General features: G+C 46.5%; 1 protein-coding gene across 1 annotated transcript in view; it reads right to left on the reverse strand.

Annotated features, from left to right (window-relative positions):
• LOC310897016 (uncharacterized protein) overlaps positions 1 to 3,984 on the reverse strand; it is a gene marked incomplete at its 5' end in the record, with an annotated part of 77,873 nt that extends 73,889 nt beyond the window's left edge. The window contains 2 exons of the mRNA XM_083830111.1: positions 1,574 to 1,652; positions 3,860 to 3,984. Of these exons, the coding sequence (XP_083686237.1) occupies positions 1,574 to 1,652; positions 3,860 to 3,984 (204 nt within the window). The remainder of the gene's footprint in view (positions 1 to 1,573; positions 1,653 to 3,859) is intronic.
• Positions 3,985 to 15,946: the final 11,962 nt, after the last annotated feature.

Consider the following 15,946-nt stretch of genomic DNA (forward strand, 5'->3'; position numbering starts at 1 on the left):
TGTCACTGCTCGCCCTTAACAGGATTAGGTCATTTGAGAAAAACAAATTGCCATTCCTTCACCAACAGTTGGGGAACAGCAGCAGCCCCTGCCTTGCCGCAGCGACGCAGAGCCCGCAGCTTATCTGATGATCAGCAGGTTGCCTTGTGGGTAGCATCAGGCCTGCTCAGCAGGGAAGCGTCCCCATGAGATGAAACGCAGATGCAGACAGCCCTCAACCAAAAGAAAGCAGGGACCACAGAAGCCAGCATAGCTCCTTTCACTGCCCAGTGACCAAGAAATGCAAGGCTCACCTTCAACATATAATGCAAAAATTCACATAACAAATCCCTATCAGAAGCTTAGCTGCATCTAGTATTTTAGTGTATGCACTCAACCACTCGAGCCTTTCCCGAGAGGGAAAGCCGCCCCGTCCATCAGGATGTGCTCGCCCCAGCAGGATGCACTGCATGTTCCCATGCCTGCTGCTTCCCTCGGCAGCTGCAGCATGGTGTGGTTCAGGGGCCTGGCGAGGACCATGCCCAGCAGGTGCGTTTCCACGCCGCGTGAGCCGAGCCGAAGTAAAGCACCTGCCTGCGATGCTCATGGGTGATCTCACTGCCCAGCTCCGTAGCAGTCCTTGGTGAGAGCCAGGAAGAGATGCTCTGCACCAGCCCAGCTCCAGTCGCCAAGGGAACCCGGCAGTGCTCAGGTCGCGATGCTCAGGCACCGGGGGCATGAGAGCACAGCCCCGACGCTGGGAAAACCAGCAAAACCCACACGAGTGGCACAGCAGAAATGCAGGAACACCGCACGTCTCTTTGTTCCTTCCCTTCCATGATGCCAGGACTGGGAAAATCACCCAAAGATACCCCAAGAAGAGAAAAGAAAATGCGATGTTTCTTGACAACACCGAGCAGTGCCATAAGACCTTGCCCCAGATGCTTGGCCAGCTCCAGCCCATGCACAGCATGGGTTTAGAGCAGCCGACTTGCAAACGGCCCATAAGTTTGGCTAAGCTTGTAAACAGCTTACAAACTAACTTCCTCCAAAGGATACTAATTATTAATTGTCATTGCGGCCCGTGATTTTTGCACGAGAAGGACAGTAGTCAGTGTTCATGTTAGGATACAAATGTGCCTACACACTGATGGAGTCATTTACTTCCTTACTCAGTGGATGCACATCCAGCCCTAATTGTCAGGCTGTCTGCTGAGGTCATGGAAGACTGGGTCAAAAATTACTAGAAAAAATCGTTTTGGGATGATATTTCAATTACAACTTAAAGATACGCTGGGCGCTGTCAGTAGCACAATATGGCATCGCATCTCCACTGCCCCTACCATGGGTAGCAGGGGAATACTCCCGTAATTATATCAAATCCCTGGTGCCTTTTGAGGTGAGCTATCTAGAATAACCAATTTTAATAGCGTGTCACTCTTCCATCTCCTGCGCAGGAGTGGAGGGGCTGTAGAGATGCAGTAGGGGGACCTGTCCGTGCTGGCACCCAGGGGGTTTGTGCCGTGGGGAGCTGCAGTCACCAGGAGCTACGCACACGTTTGGTGCCCACCACCACAGACACCTGGGTCCTCACCTCTCTGCTCGAGTTTGCTGCTCCAGCCTGGCTGCCTCCTGCTCGCTGCTCTGCCATGCTGCCAAGGCAAGCAGCGTTTCTTCAAAAACAGGAATGGAAACAGAATATAAAGCATCAAACTTGAATTTAAGGTGCTAAAAGTTGGCTTTAAGCTTTAACGGTGAAAATGTTGTCTTTCCTAAAAAAAAAATAAAATCACGCCCCTCAGCCCTCCAAAGCCTGTAAAACATGGAAGAGATAAGGAAGTTTGGTTTCCTTCCCCTCTGCACCTAAGTGTTTTCTTCTGACTGCAAAACCTGTGCGGGGCATCCTTCTGAAGTACAAATTCTCAGAAGAGACTTCAAAGCAACTAAGCTAATATTTGCATTTTTCTTAAGTTTACAATTATTTTATTGTGTTATAAAACTTTACAGATTTTTTTTTTTTTTGCATTAAGAGTACGGACTAGGCAGATAACTTGCGTAATTTCAAGGCTGCAGCAACAAACAGGGACCCAGCTAACTGAACCAGGGTTTGCTCCGTTGGCATCAATGGCTGCAACCAGCAGCCTACAGCCATATATATTCTTGGCAAATGCTAGCTTGCAGGGCCTCAGAGGTAGCTTTAAAAAAAATAAAAAATATTAAATGCATCAAGTGTGCCGTGCTACTAAAATTCATTTTGCACACATTGACTAAATAGCTACTCTATGAGTTGGGTTAAAAGCAAATGAGTCCAACTTGACAAAATCCAAGCATCCAAGGCAGGGACACCCACAATTCCTAGCCATGGACAGAGCCCAGTCTTGATGAGTACATATACAGGACTTCTGCCCACAGAAACAGAAAAACAAGCAAACTAAAATACGCAACCCAAATCAAAACACTAAATCTCATTTTTAATATATTTTTAAAGAGTGGAAATACCATGGTTTTCTCTGCTTTTATGATGCACAGTGGTATTATTACCTTGATTATTTGACTAACGAAATAGAGTTTAGCTTAAAAAAGTGTTTGGCACACACTCTGCTTTCAGAAACTTTTACTACCTACAAAAAAGTTTTAATTACATAGATCTTTTTGCATGATCAGTAACAAGAAAATTAAGGGGAGTCTGATCCTGATTTCCTGTGGCTCCTTCTCCCCAGTCCAGGACTGTAAAAGGTGTATTTGCATTGTAGCATAATTTATATTCACTTCAAAGACACTTCATGGGTCATGGGAAAATGTGGGCTCTGCAGAAGATGGAGCAGGCGAAGTCTGGTGATGAGGATTTCACCTGGCATAAAGGAGCTATGTTATTAATGGGAATCGGATGCCCCTAAGAACTGATTAACTTCAGCGTTTTCTGTACAAAATTAAATTTCCCAGGTTTCTGCTTTACCTAAGCAGAACTAGCAGAAATGAAGATTTTGAAATTTTTTTATGCCTTGTTCCCCTTATCCCAACCTGATCTTATGGAAATCAATCGTGCAAAACTCCCATTGCTAGCGATTCACAGGACTCTTGGTTGTGTTGTACAATCGTGCTGTTAAATCTCAAGTAAAGGCGGGGGTTCTGTATGAAAGCAGAAGCAAGGCACAGGTGTCACGTTCTTCTGCAGGGCTGGGGGGTCAGGAAGGAGAAATTCCCCAAAGCAAAATAGTCAGAGAGAAAAAAAAATAAAGAGGAAGCAGTCTGTGGCCACAGGAAAGCATATTTCTTTAAATCCACCTCAGGAAGTTATGTTACTTTAAATTTTTCAGCTGCCGCCCTCTGAAGAAGCATGTGCTTCACTTTGTCATGTAAAGGAAAGAGTAAATTGAGCACCATAAATCGGCGGTGTGCTTACGGTGAAGGTGCTGTTTATCTGCCTGATATTTAGACTGACCTTTGCCGGGTTGTGGAGTTTGTCTGTCTGCAAATCCTCAAATCTCAAGCAGAGAGCACTCTGCCGAGAACCAACCGACCCGCGGGGAGGTGAAATATTATCTCCTCCGCTGCATGCAACTTTTTCCCCAGGAGGCTGCGGGCTGCAGCGTGCTCCCCAGCCCCTCGCCAGGTCGGGCACTCGCCCACCACCAGCCCTGGCTTTCCCCCGGCATCGCCCACCTCTGCTCCTGCCGCCAGGAGCTGAGCAAAGCCCCGCCGGGGGAAAGCCCAGCAGCAACATGTGCCACTCGCACCGCGGCTGCACTGAGAGCTACGAGCCCTCCTTCTCAGCATTGCTGCCTTCTCTCTTTAAAACACCATGGTTTGCTGTGTTGTTTTTTTTAAAAAAATCGCCCTTTGGAAGATGGTCGTGCGACAGAGATGGCACGGGCACTACCTTTTGTTTTCCCGAGGAAAACTACCGCTGGTTTCTGCCAAGTATCTCCACTGCCAGTGCTTAAGATTCAGCGCCGGAGTCTGTGCTCTTCCCTTGCTTCGCGTTCCAAAGCCTTTTGCAAACATTTAAATAAACAGCCCTAGGAAGTAAGTATTAATAAATACATTTTACAGAGCTCGATTTAGTCCAGCCAGTAGGAGTTATGCACACATGAATTAGTAGCAGACTCCGAAAAGCAATCCGTGTGCCTGCAGTCCAAGTGCTGCCAGACAAAAGCTGGCTACAGTCACTTCCCCAGCACCCCCCCGAAACAGGCTCTCGCTTTGCAGGCCAGCCCCTTGCAAACTTCCTGGGGCAGAGGACGAGCTCCTACAGAACGGCAAGGTTTACCCAAGTGGGCTGAAATCAGCCATACCCTGATTTTCATGCATCCAAGGTGGCACATCGCATGCAACGCTGCTCATACCTCTCTCCACTTGCAGGAGGAAACCCCTAATGAGTTAATGCGAAACGAAGCAACAGGCAAGATTTGTGAATGAACAGGCCAGAGGACTGTCAGGCCAATCTTCACACAATGATGGCTTATTCACAAAAACTAGGCTTTGAACAACCTAATTAGGACTAAGAATACATCATCTGGACAGTACTGAGCTAAGTGAAATATGTTGCAATCGGCAATGCTCTTTCTATTGTTTCCAGAGATCGGCCGAGCAGCCAGCAAAACCTCCTTCCTCGAGCAGGAGGGCAAAGCAGGCTCTGCATGCCTCAGCTTCCATATCCTGGGGAGACCTTGGTGCAAAGCCCCAGGCTGAGGTGCTCCCTGGTCCCTCCCCGTGTTATAGATGAGTCCTTGCAGGACAACCCCAGCTGCTGAGACCTGCGCTGGTCTCACTGCTCACTCCATGGCCCAGAGCTAAAGCCCGGGACTCAAATCCAGCCTTGGGCCTCCTGCTGAAGCCAGCACTGCAGCACTCGGAGAGCTGAGCACCTTTCCTGCCCCGCGGTGGTGTTCCCTGCTGTCTCCCCATCACCAGCTGAAAGCAACACAGCGAGACCCAGGCACGAGCTGGAAGAGTTAATCCTCCAGCTTTTAAGCACAGATGGAGCCCGGGAGGCTTTCCTTCTTTAAAAGTACAATTGTTGTTCAGTTTCCCTCAGGTGCAGATTCATTAGCTCTTGACTGGCTCTCCTTGCTTGCTGACTACTTGTGGAAAAAGCCATTTACCCTGGTGAATGTCAAGGTTAGTTCAAACCGTCCTTGTCATCAGTCTCTCTGGCAGAAGGTCAGGGAGAAGCTTTCCTCAAATGGGCAGCGTCAAACAAAGCGGAGGCTGACTTAACTCACCTAAGGAAAGGAGCCCTTCCCTGAGAGGCGATAAACATTCCCTCGGGCAAGCAGGACAGGAGATTAACCCCTCTCTGTCCTCCCATCGCCTGTCGGGCTGCCTTCAGCCAGCAGCCTCCATGCCCGTGGGTCCGATCCGTCCTCACCTCCCCTTGCTGGGCAGGAGAGATGAGGATCACGAGGGCACACCCCACCTTGCAGGGAAGACTCAACCATGAAAGATGTTATCCCGGCAGCCGTTAGCTTATGTCCCTTTTTGTTTTCTTGAAACTCTTTAATTTAATTCTTACACCTCCAGCACCACAAGCCCCGTCACTAGCTCATATGGGAAGCATTATGGCACATAAGTAAACAATAACCACCCATTTTATACCTGCTAGCTTTGGTTCCTACAGTACATGCTGTGATGTCTTCAAGGTGGTGGGGAGCCACTCTATGTATGCAAAGAGAGGCACATGTGGTACTTAATGAAAAAGAAAAAAATATCCTGCAAAGCCTCTGTACCCTTTTGTGTGCTCTGAGCAAGCGGGCTCAAAGTATAATTAATGTTAGAAGGAAATAGTTTTGGAGGTAACACTTTTGATAAGAATACCATGGGTAAATTACAGGAAAAGTTCTCCTGCACCTGGAATGGGCTTCGTCCACAGGGCTTTAGCCTAAGAAAATGAATGGGAAAGCAAGAGGAGAGACTTTTGGTGCTCCTTTCATGCTCTCCGTTCACATGGGAAGAATTAGAGGAATTTTTCAGCAGGAGGGAATGAGGGCATATTATAAACTGCCTCATCACAGAAAAATACCAAGGTTTTGACCACTCAGACTTGCAGCATTACCAGCTCGCTTCTAAGGTTTCACTCTCATCTCTGCCCCCCTGAGGCCAGGTGCGAGGGCCAGCTCCACAGTCCCAGAAGGACAGCCACCATCCGAGGGCCCTGGGACCAGGGGAGAGCAGGAGGGATGGACCTGCCCTTGGTGCAAAAGCACAATGTAGAGCATACCCATGAGAAATACTGCCAAAACTACGAGGAAGAATAACGATTATGGAAATAAAGTCTCCACTGCTTGCTGTCCCATAGCATTTCTCAGCTAAGACACCGGCAGTCTCCTGTAAAGGCTCATTAGAAATCTTAACACAGAAGGAAAACACCTTGCAATTAAGCACCTTTAACTCAAAATCTTTCTGGTGATCGTATTCATTTTCCAGCTCTCTCATTCACCTACAAGACTCTGGAGAAGCTCGATGTGAGACTTGTGGTGCAGAAGAGCTCTCCTGTAAAGAAATACTTACCTGCAGTCAAATAGACATTAGCCAGTGCCTTGAAGTTCAGAGGCTCTGAGATTCTTCAAAGAAGGTCTATTTTGAACCAGTATTTCAGCTGAGGTCAACCATGACACCCAGACCTCGCTTCAGACTTCTTTGCCCTCACTACAACAAACATAGTTTATGGTATTTCTAATTTGTGGAAGTTTCTGAGAGATGAGCAGATCAGAAATGTAAATGACTTCAGCCCTCGGGTCAAGCAGGCAATCTGTGCCAGCGCGTGAAGGAAGCAAGTATGACAGTTCACAAAACGTTGCTTCCAGGAATAAGAGCTCTCCGTTTCCTAATAAGCTAATGGTGGGCTTAAAGAGGATGCTACGAATCCCTCTCTCTCTCCAAATTTCCTCTAGGTTGCAGCTGGAGAGCAGACCCTGAAACTGTACAGTCTGAGACTATTAGGAGAGAGATCTGTCTACCTGAGGGCCCAGCCTTGGACCTACTTTTGGTTATCGCATGTTTCAACATCTGTCTGAATTGCCTTGGATGGGATTCAACAGAGCTCATGCATTTCGCCCATGTGTAAATGAGATCCTGCAAAAACCCTTCCCAGTTTTATTGTCTGCAAGTCTCCTTCCACAATAATTCTCGACTTGTAACACACTTCTGTAAAATGAACCCAGAGATGTACAAGACCTGTCCTGTCTACTTGCATTAGAGATGGGGAGCACACGGGCAGGTTTGAAAGTAGGTCGAGGCCTTTTCATGTTCGTTCAGTTTTCAGGTCTCATTTTTATACACGCGCACATACATATTATAGGTGGGGCTGATAGCACTGCCTATTATTAAGGTTGTATGACACTTCCCATTATAAAAGACTTTCATTTGCTTATAACTTTGCCAAACTCAAACCAGACTTTTTCTGTAATTGTGGCTTCCAGCTGCTCCAAGAGAGGCCTCGGAGAAAACAGTAGTTAGCTCTCCCTGGGTATCTCCCAGTCTGAGCAATGCAGGAGAGGAAACAACAACTTGGAAGGGGACACGTGGGGAAGACAAGGTGGAAAGAAACTCATGGGATAACACATCAAGCAAAACTGGAATGTGGGATGGGAAGGATGGTATATAGCTGGCCTGGCTGGGTGGATGGGGACTCCGCAAGGAGGAGCTAGCGCTAAATGGTGAGTGGAAGAGTAAGACTGGTTGGGTAAAGCCATGGAATAAAAACACCAGTGTGAATTAAAAAAGAAAAGGAGCTGCTGTGCTTGGCCAAGCAAAGAGACCGGGAGTCAGCTGGTGGCAGCAAAATGGGGGAGCTGGATGAGAACACCATGGTCAGACCGGAGTGTGCTGGGTGAGGAAGCAGGAACAGGATCCAACCAAAGTGCAGAAAGTCACTAAATAGCACCAGTTGTTCTCTGTCAATGGGAAAATGTCAGGGATTTCCCAAAATAAAGGAAGAACTTTGAATGAACTTCCCAACCTATCCCTGAAAAATGAAAGCAGTACAAAGCTGAATTCAACAAACACAGGAGTCTCCTTTGCTTAGACATGGGTACTATCTGGGGTTATCAATGTATACAGTGACAGAGGTGGGAGAAGTCTCACAAGGTCTTCTAGACCCCCATCGCAAAACAGCATCGGCATCTGCCAAGTATGGAATTTCGTCTTTTCATACAACTATCATTAAGATTAAAATATATATACATATATACAGCTACCATTATTCAAAACAAACTGAGAAAATGCATTGGCACCTACATATTAGAGGTATTTTTTTTACCCACAGTCATATGGTTTACCTACGCTACAAGAAACAATAGTCTACATTGACAAAGACTAACATAATTAATAACTAGAAAATCTGTAAATGCAAGCCAAAGCTTCCATACTGTGTCACTCTGTTTTTAGATATACCTTTTAGTAACTATTTGGACAGGGCAAGCAAGATCTTCAGGCAAAATTGCCCCAAAGCAAGATCTTTAGGCAAAACAGAAGTGGGTGCAAATGGAAGGTTAAAACTGGTCTTTTGTCTTCTCACTTGGAGCTGGGAGATGTGAGAGCATCTCACGGTAGGGGCACACCACCATAGAGATAATCTGTGTCAAACTCAAGCTCTGCATTGACAGATAGCTAAGTACAATAACAATTATAATAATAAAAGCCAGGCACTAGTACATGCTGTGTGTATGGATGTTTCTTGCCCTTGAAAATAGCAAGAGAATGGTAGAGATCCATGTAACTATCACTTAGTAAGCTAAAAAATGCGTAAGCTAAAAACACGTGTGTGTTTCCAGATGAATTAGAGAGAGGAGTTCTCTGATGCAAATTCTTAAATACATGTTTAAAATGGTTAGTACACTGTAACACATCAGAAGATGCCACTGTGGTTTTGCAAAAGGAACAAAATGGAAGGTATCATTTAGAAGGCTTCACATATTATAGAGATGTGGATATTGCTTCAATGTTTTTCTTAACCAACCGGCATTTAGTGTTCCAGTTTTAAGGTGGCTGCTTGTGCTGTTGGTGACTGATTGCTAACAATTGTTTTGGACCACACTCTTGTCCCAGAGCTTTAAGCAGACCCCAGGAATACTGAGTCACCACATTCCTCTGACACATTGGGTAATGGAAATGGCGAAAGGGTGAAACCTAAAACCAACGCCACTGCCAAGAAACAAAAAATAGGGTTTGGAAGGGATATATAGAAATTATTCTTGAGGGTATAAAACAACCTCTAACTACTAGTGGCTCGGACGAAGTCTTCTTGTGGACAAGATGTTCTACATCTGCATATTCATTTCCTGCATCTTTCTTTGGTGCATCTAATGCAGACTAAATTTGCTCCCCATCTGATGCAGTATGGCAAACTGCACATAATAATAAACTGAAAGGCCACGTAACTGCACATAATAATAAACTGAAAGGCCACGTTGTCCCTTCAGCTGTACACCATGCCCCAGAGGGCGGCAGACCAAAGTTGCACTTTTTGTCCTGGTGGTAGATGTGTGCTAAGAATCCAGACATCTCTGGCTGAAGATCAGTGTGGCTGGAGGTGAGCGTGGCCATAACACATTGATATTCCATAAATTTTCTTGCATAGAAAAAACTAAGATTGCATACAAATGAAGAAATAATAAAAAGTTAAGTTTAAGTCAAGTTCTGAAAATTTAAGAAACGCCAAACTGAAAGTTGACTGGTCAACTTTAATTTAGGCTCCTTCCTTGTACAATGGCATTTTGATTCAGTCTTTAATTACATGATCACTTAATGTTTGTTTCACAAGATCATTTCCTCATTCAGTGCAAAGCAGTTGCCCAGGCAACCTTCATCTTTGCATTTTCAAATTTTGAGTGCTCAATTCAACAGTGTTTTGTTGTTTTGTTTTGTTGTGTTCTATTCCTTCTTCTTTTTTTTAAATTATTTGTAAGGAATAACTGCGGCCCAGTCTGGGTGGTTTCCTTGGGGATGTACATTGCTTCTCTGAGAGGAATGAAGTTCTCTGCGAAAGTGCCCATTTTTCCACGACCATGGAAATAATTGTTCTGGCAGCCAATTGCTCCTCCACTTCCCCAGCCAAAACAAGGCTGCAGACAACAAGTGCTGCTGAGACATCTCTCTCCTGAGGTCCATCGCAGCAGAAAGCACCACAAATGTTCAAAATGTTCTCAAACCCACCTCCAAATATTTGAGACCGACCTCCAACCAAAATAACGTGACCACTGTTTAAGCTACCTGGTGATCCCCGGCCTCCCAGCATCCACACCCGGTGCAGGCACGACAAGGGATGCGGCAGTGCAGAGTGAGATATGCTTGTGGCTATCACAGCACTACGTTACTTACTGTTCCACCCTGGCCCCCAATTAACTCCCTGCTCCAGCCTCAAATCAATTAGGTTTATGCCCCTGCCCAGTTCTCTGTGTGCTCCAGTCTCACATCAATTCTGCCTGCAGTGATTTAGCAGTGATTTAGCCCCTGTCTCCAACGTACCACTTACCCCCCATGACACTGCAATCGTGCAACATTTATTTTCTCTTCTTTCCATGCTTCTCCCCGCCCCTCCTCAATATGGGAAATTTGTCAAAGCACACCCTTTTGCCTGGAGTTGTTTTGCTTTCACAAATTAGCACTTCCCAATAACAAAATAGTTTGCTGAACAAGAAGGGAAAAATAAAGTCCCCACACAGCCTCTGGTGAGAGCTCTGTGGCCTCAGCCCTCCCTCAGCTGATGGCTCCCCCTTCAACAACCTTTCACTGCAGCTCTTCTGCCCCCGGGCACTCCTGGCTTTCCTCTGGGAGCTTCAATACAACGAAGGGAGGAGCCTCTATCTTTTTTATGATGCTCAGTTTTTTCTGTTGGGGAAATGGGGGAAGTTTCGCAATCTAAGCTGTAGCATCCAATCGCACCTAAGCTGTCCTAGACAGACCTGCTAGCAAGGTCAGTGTCCCCACCGGGACAGGGTCCCAAGGGCTGGAGTTCTGCTTGTGCTGTGCCCGGGGCTCAGCACCAGCCAATGCTTCCCCAAAACTCTGCGTTTTGGCAGGAAAAGCCTGTAGGTGCTTTCAGGTAATCAAGGCATTGGTTTGCACTGAGTCACTGGGATCTGAACCGGTGCAAGGTCCCAAGGAATTTTCACCTCTGCTCTTTGTTCTATCACTGTTTGGGTTCCTTTGGGACTCTTGGGCAAAAAGTTGGGCAATGGGATAAAGAGAGACCCAGCTCCGCCTTTGCTGGCCTTTGTTCTTCTGAACTTGCCAGTTTGGGGCTAACCAAGCAGGCCCTTCCTGGCCTGAAAAAATATGGCCCTAAATGGTTCATTTTTAGCATGTTGGTGCTTTGGGAAGGTGTGGACATTAGTGTCGGGGTGTGGGATGCATTGTGGTTTAAAATGGGAGATTTTCCTGCTCCTGACACACAAGAAAAAGAGGGTGGGGGGAAATACCTTACTTATTTTAAACTGGTTTTCAGCAGTAAGTAATGTTTCCAACCTCCTGACCAGGTAAGGAAGGCAAAAAGATTTTGTTATTTTCCATTTCACAGCCAAAGAGCCCAAGACACCCAACAGCCAAAGGCTGCAGCGCATCCCCAGATCCCTGCTGTGCAGGAGGCTTTGGTCCTGCTCCAACCAAGGGATTCTCCCACTGATTTTAACAGGACCCACCTCGGACCCACAGCGAACTGCCCTCTGTGGGGCATCAGAAACTATCCCGGGCTGGGGACAAGCTGGCAGCTCGAGGTGCTGACAGGCAGAGGGACAGGCATCAGTCAGCAAGGAGCGCTCGCTCACGGTTGCACAGATTTGGCGTAAGCTCAGGATCCTCTGGTCCTACCAGCCCGCTGCTTCCGGAAGCTTAACATATTATATTTCTAATGCTAAAACACTTGGATATCCCTGCCTTATAAAACATGCAAAAATGCCATCTGCAGTTAGGATGACTAACTCCAAGCATGCAGCCCTACTACAGATCCCCTTGCAGCTTTCTTCGTTTCATTGCTAAACACTTTTCAAGAAAGAAAGAAAATCCATTTTTAGTGCTAATGCCACCTGCAGGTTGAAGAAAAACAGTTGCAAGATCCCTGAAAACTGAACAAACATGCTTTTTTTTTTTTTTTCTCCTTCCCTATCTAACCACAAGGAATGTAACTGCACACCTGCACCTTTTTGTGAAGGGAAATGATTTGGGGCATTGGAAAGGAGACCTTTTCTTGCTGCATGGCTTATGTTATCTGCTCGTGGAAACTTCCTCGTTACTAGCAGCTGGTGGTTCATGGGAAGGCGAAAATAAAACATCCAGCAGCAGTTTTTACTGATGTTGCTTCTGTGTCTGTAACTGCTCCTGGCTCCTGTGCCCCAGCAAGAGGTAGCAATCTGAGTCTCCAGCCTTGAGAAGATGTCTGAATCAGGCGGATGCTGAAATCGGGTGTACCCACTGCGTTCTCACTGCCCAGACACTGACTGGAGACACCTGGAGCTGTGCTTCAATGCTGCTCGCAAACACCAGTGGTGGAAACACAGAACCCATCCCTGACCAGTGAGGCTGGGTGCTCCAAGCATGAAATCGGGAGCCCCAGATTCCTGATTTTGACACTAAATGCCCTCAGCAAGGCCCTTTGGAGCTCAGTTTCCACTTCCTTAAAGTGCAGTTACTGACCCCAGCTGGAGTCCTACCAGAAGGAGCCAACTTGCTCTGAAGACATAAAACAAACCAACCAACCCAGTAAATACCCTTAGCCAGTCACACACTCATTCCTTAGCGCCAGAGCTGTTCCTGGCATCGCTGCCGCCGGCAGCCATCACCCACAGGGAATGGTCCTGCTGCCCATTTTTCCTCCACAGGCACCCATGCTCTTGCTTCCCTCCCAGGCACAAGCAGCACAGCTTTAAAACGAGCCTTTCTGCTCAAAGCACTGCTGCGAGGAACCCCACTACTACCACCAGCTCACCGTTTTCTTTTGCACTGGGTTTCCAATGAGGCCCCAGCCCCAGCCCTCGGTTACGGGGTCATTTTTCCCCCCACATGGACTGTATCTCAGAAGCAGTGAGCAGAGCCTCATCAGTCAAGCATATTTGATTTTTTCCCCCCAAAAAAGGGCATTTTGGACCTACATTTTGTAACCACTGGGCTTCAGTACATGAGGCTGCACAACCCCTGACATGATGTAACACTGGATGCGATGACATCTGCTTGTAAGAACAGGCAGAAATAATGTGGAAAAGCCCTTTCTGGCTCTAATAGGCAGCTGGTGACACAGGTGAAACACCTCCTGTACCACTTAATAAAATTATTTTAATTTAGAAGGAGAATGAAGAAATGGAGCCAATTACCTTAGTGGATCTGACAGGCAACCCTAAACGGATCCTCAACATCCTCGGTTTGGGCCATTTTTATCCCTATGAATAATGATAAAATGACTCAGAAGAGATGCCCGAGGAAACACTGTGTGCTCCCAGCCCGAGTAATATTAATAAGGAAGGCTCCCAGCTGCACAGAAAGGAAACCTGGGCAAACGAGCAGGCTTTTGCTTGTGCCCTTTTCCCTTGAAGCTCCTGCCTGCCCTCCCGCACTGCACCGCACACTGTCACCGCACCAAGAAGTCCCCGGCCGGGTGCAGGTTTGCTCCAGAAAGAGTTGGCAGCACCTACGTGGGCAGAAAGTGCTGGGCTTAAAAAATCAAAGTTTCGAGGGAAAGAAACGCTCGCGCCGTTGAGTGCAAGGCGCTGTCAGCCAGGGGCAAGGCGAAGTCCCCCTGCGCTGAGCGGTCCCCAGTGGCACGGTGTGCCGGGGGGACTGCTGCCCCACGCACCGGGGCAGGCCGGCACAGCGCGGGGCTGGGTGGACACATGGTCTGTTCCACTATGGCAACTCCTATTTTCCTGTGAAAATACGGATTTCATGGTGCAAGATCAGCTCTGTCAGATTAAATCAAAATGCAATAATCACTGAGCAATTGCCATCTGATATCTAAATACCCCCACCAGCCTTATCCTGGTGCTAATTTTAAAACAGACACCCCTAAGAAGGAGATTTTTTTTTCTTCCAGGGAGAGGAATAAAAATCCTCTGAAGTGATAAAAATTAATCTCGATTCCTATTAGTTTCAGTGACAGCGATTGTAGCAGTCGCACAGGCTGTCCGGCGGTATTCCTGGGATGAATTCCGCATCTCAAAACAAGCCGGAGGAGCCCGAAGGACATGGGTTTGTACGAGGATTATTTCCCCCTCCCCAAAACCCATGTCCCAGTGCAACTCGTGGGGCAGCCAGCTGCGGGAGCGGCTGCTCCTTTAAGACCAGATGTAACTTGCAGATCAAAAGGGCACAGCATTCACCCATGTCATTGTCCCTGAAAGATCAAAACCTCCTTATATACTTGGTGCAATATCTGTTCTTTTAAGGTAGTTTACATTTTTCCCCTCCTCTTCTTTTTTTTTTATTATTTTTTATATTTTTCTTACAGCCCCCACTTCTCCTTTCCTCCATCTATTCTTATCACTTTCGAATTACAGAGATCTATTTTCAGATGAGCGTGCCGAACAAAACCTTCATCTGTTTTTTTTCTCTCTCTCTCTCTCTCTTTTTTTTTATTTCCCAACATGGCGGTACGTGCTTATGCCCGCTATCTGCATAAGTCTTTTGTGTATTGCTAATGGAGTGCTGGAATTGTGGCAGCTCTGCGCGGGGAATACATGTGAGCAACAATATGCTGACAGACCCCTCGGTGGAATCTAATCTGTTCCAGCTCATGCACTCCTCAGAAACTATTTAACTTTCATTAAACTGTGTTTGATATCAGCTAAATAGAATGCATACGGCACCAATATAGCTCATATGGTCTCATTCATTCGATCACAGCAGTGCTTTTTTCTTATATTTTCCCCCCACTTGTGTCAGTACCCGGTATAGCTGGGTAAATAGGAGACCTTTGAAGATATAGTTAGTACTCAGATTTCTTTATTCTTTTGTGCTGGTTTCTTAGTGTTGAAACAGTGATTCATGTATGTCTCAGACAGCCTCCATTAATTTCATGTAATGTAGCTTTTATCTCGTAGCTGGGACAACTATCTCCAGCGCTGTCTCCCTATAGCATCTCGCGCACAGCCCACTGCCTTCCCACCCCCCAGCGCCCCTTTTTCTCCAGCGAGCAGCTCGTTTCTGGAGAATTTACTTTTGTTTTGCTACCTTTGGGGGGGGGGGGGGGGGGGGGCGGAAAGGAAAAAAATAAATAAAGAGGCTAAGATTGCTGAGAAGTAAGGTAAAGATCTTTCTGTCCGCGTGGATGTCTTTATGTCTCACGTAGGGAGAAGAAAAGGCAGGGGGAGCAGAAAAGGGAGGGTTTTGTGGGGAGTGGGCTAAAATATCTTTGGTGGCAGCGGCTGGATAACAGTTTTTTTAACCTATTCACAGCACACTAATTTGATTATGAATGCAGCACAGTAGGAGCATGCAGTTTCTGGTGAGCGGGAGGAGGGGGTGACGGGCGCTGGATTTACAAGCCAGGGATGTTCAAAAGTTTGAATGGTCAAAGGCGGCTAAAAAAACATTATCAAGACCAACCCCCCCCCCCCCCCCCCAAACTGTCATTTAACCAAAAAAAAAAAAAAATCCCCAACGCCAGACCAGCAAGCCCTTCAAACCAAGCCAAGCTGCAAGTGGGTGTATTAGCACCACAAATAAACGGTGCGATTTCATTTGTAAATAAAAGGAGAGTAAAAGGTGGTTCCTTCCTTCCTTCTCATTTTTTTCTTCCTCTTGAACGATCCAAAGGCATTAAAGGCTCCTTCACCTTAAGAGGAGGATGGCAGAGGGAAAGCAACATCAATTTGATTGGGAAAAGTGAAAGCGATTACCTTATGCTTTCTTTAAAGATTTTTTTCCAATTATGTTTTATTAAGTCCAAAGGAATAATCACATTTTTTTTTATATTGCTTAAGAGAAACAACATGGGGTCCTTTGGTAGAGGGAACCCAATTATTTGGGATATTATTTTGTG

Source organism: Anser anser (assembly GCF_964211835.1).
Source record: "Anser anser genome assembly, chromosome: 3".
Taxonomy (NCBI): Eukaryota; Metazoa; Chordata; class Aves; order Anseriformes; family Anatidae; genus Anser; species Anser anser.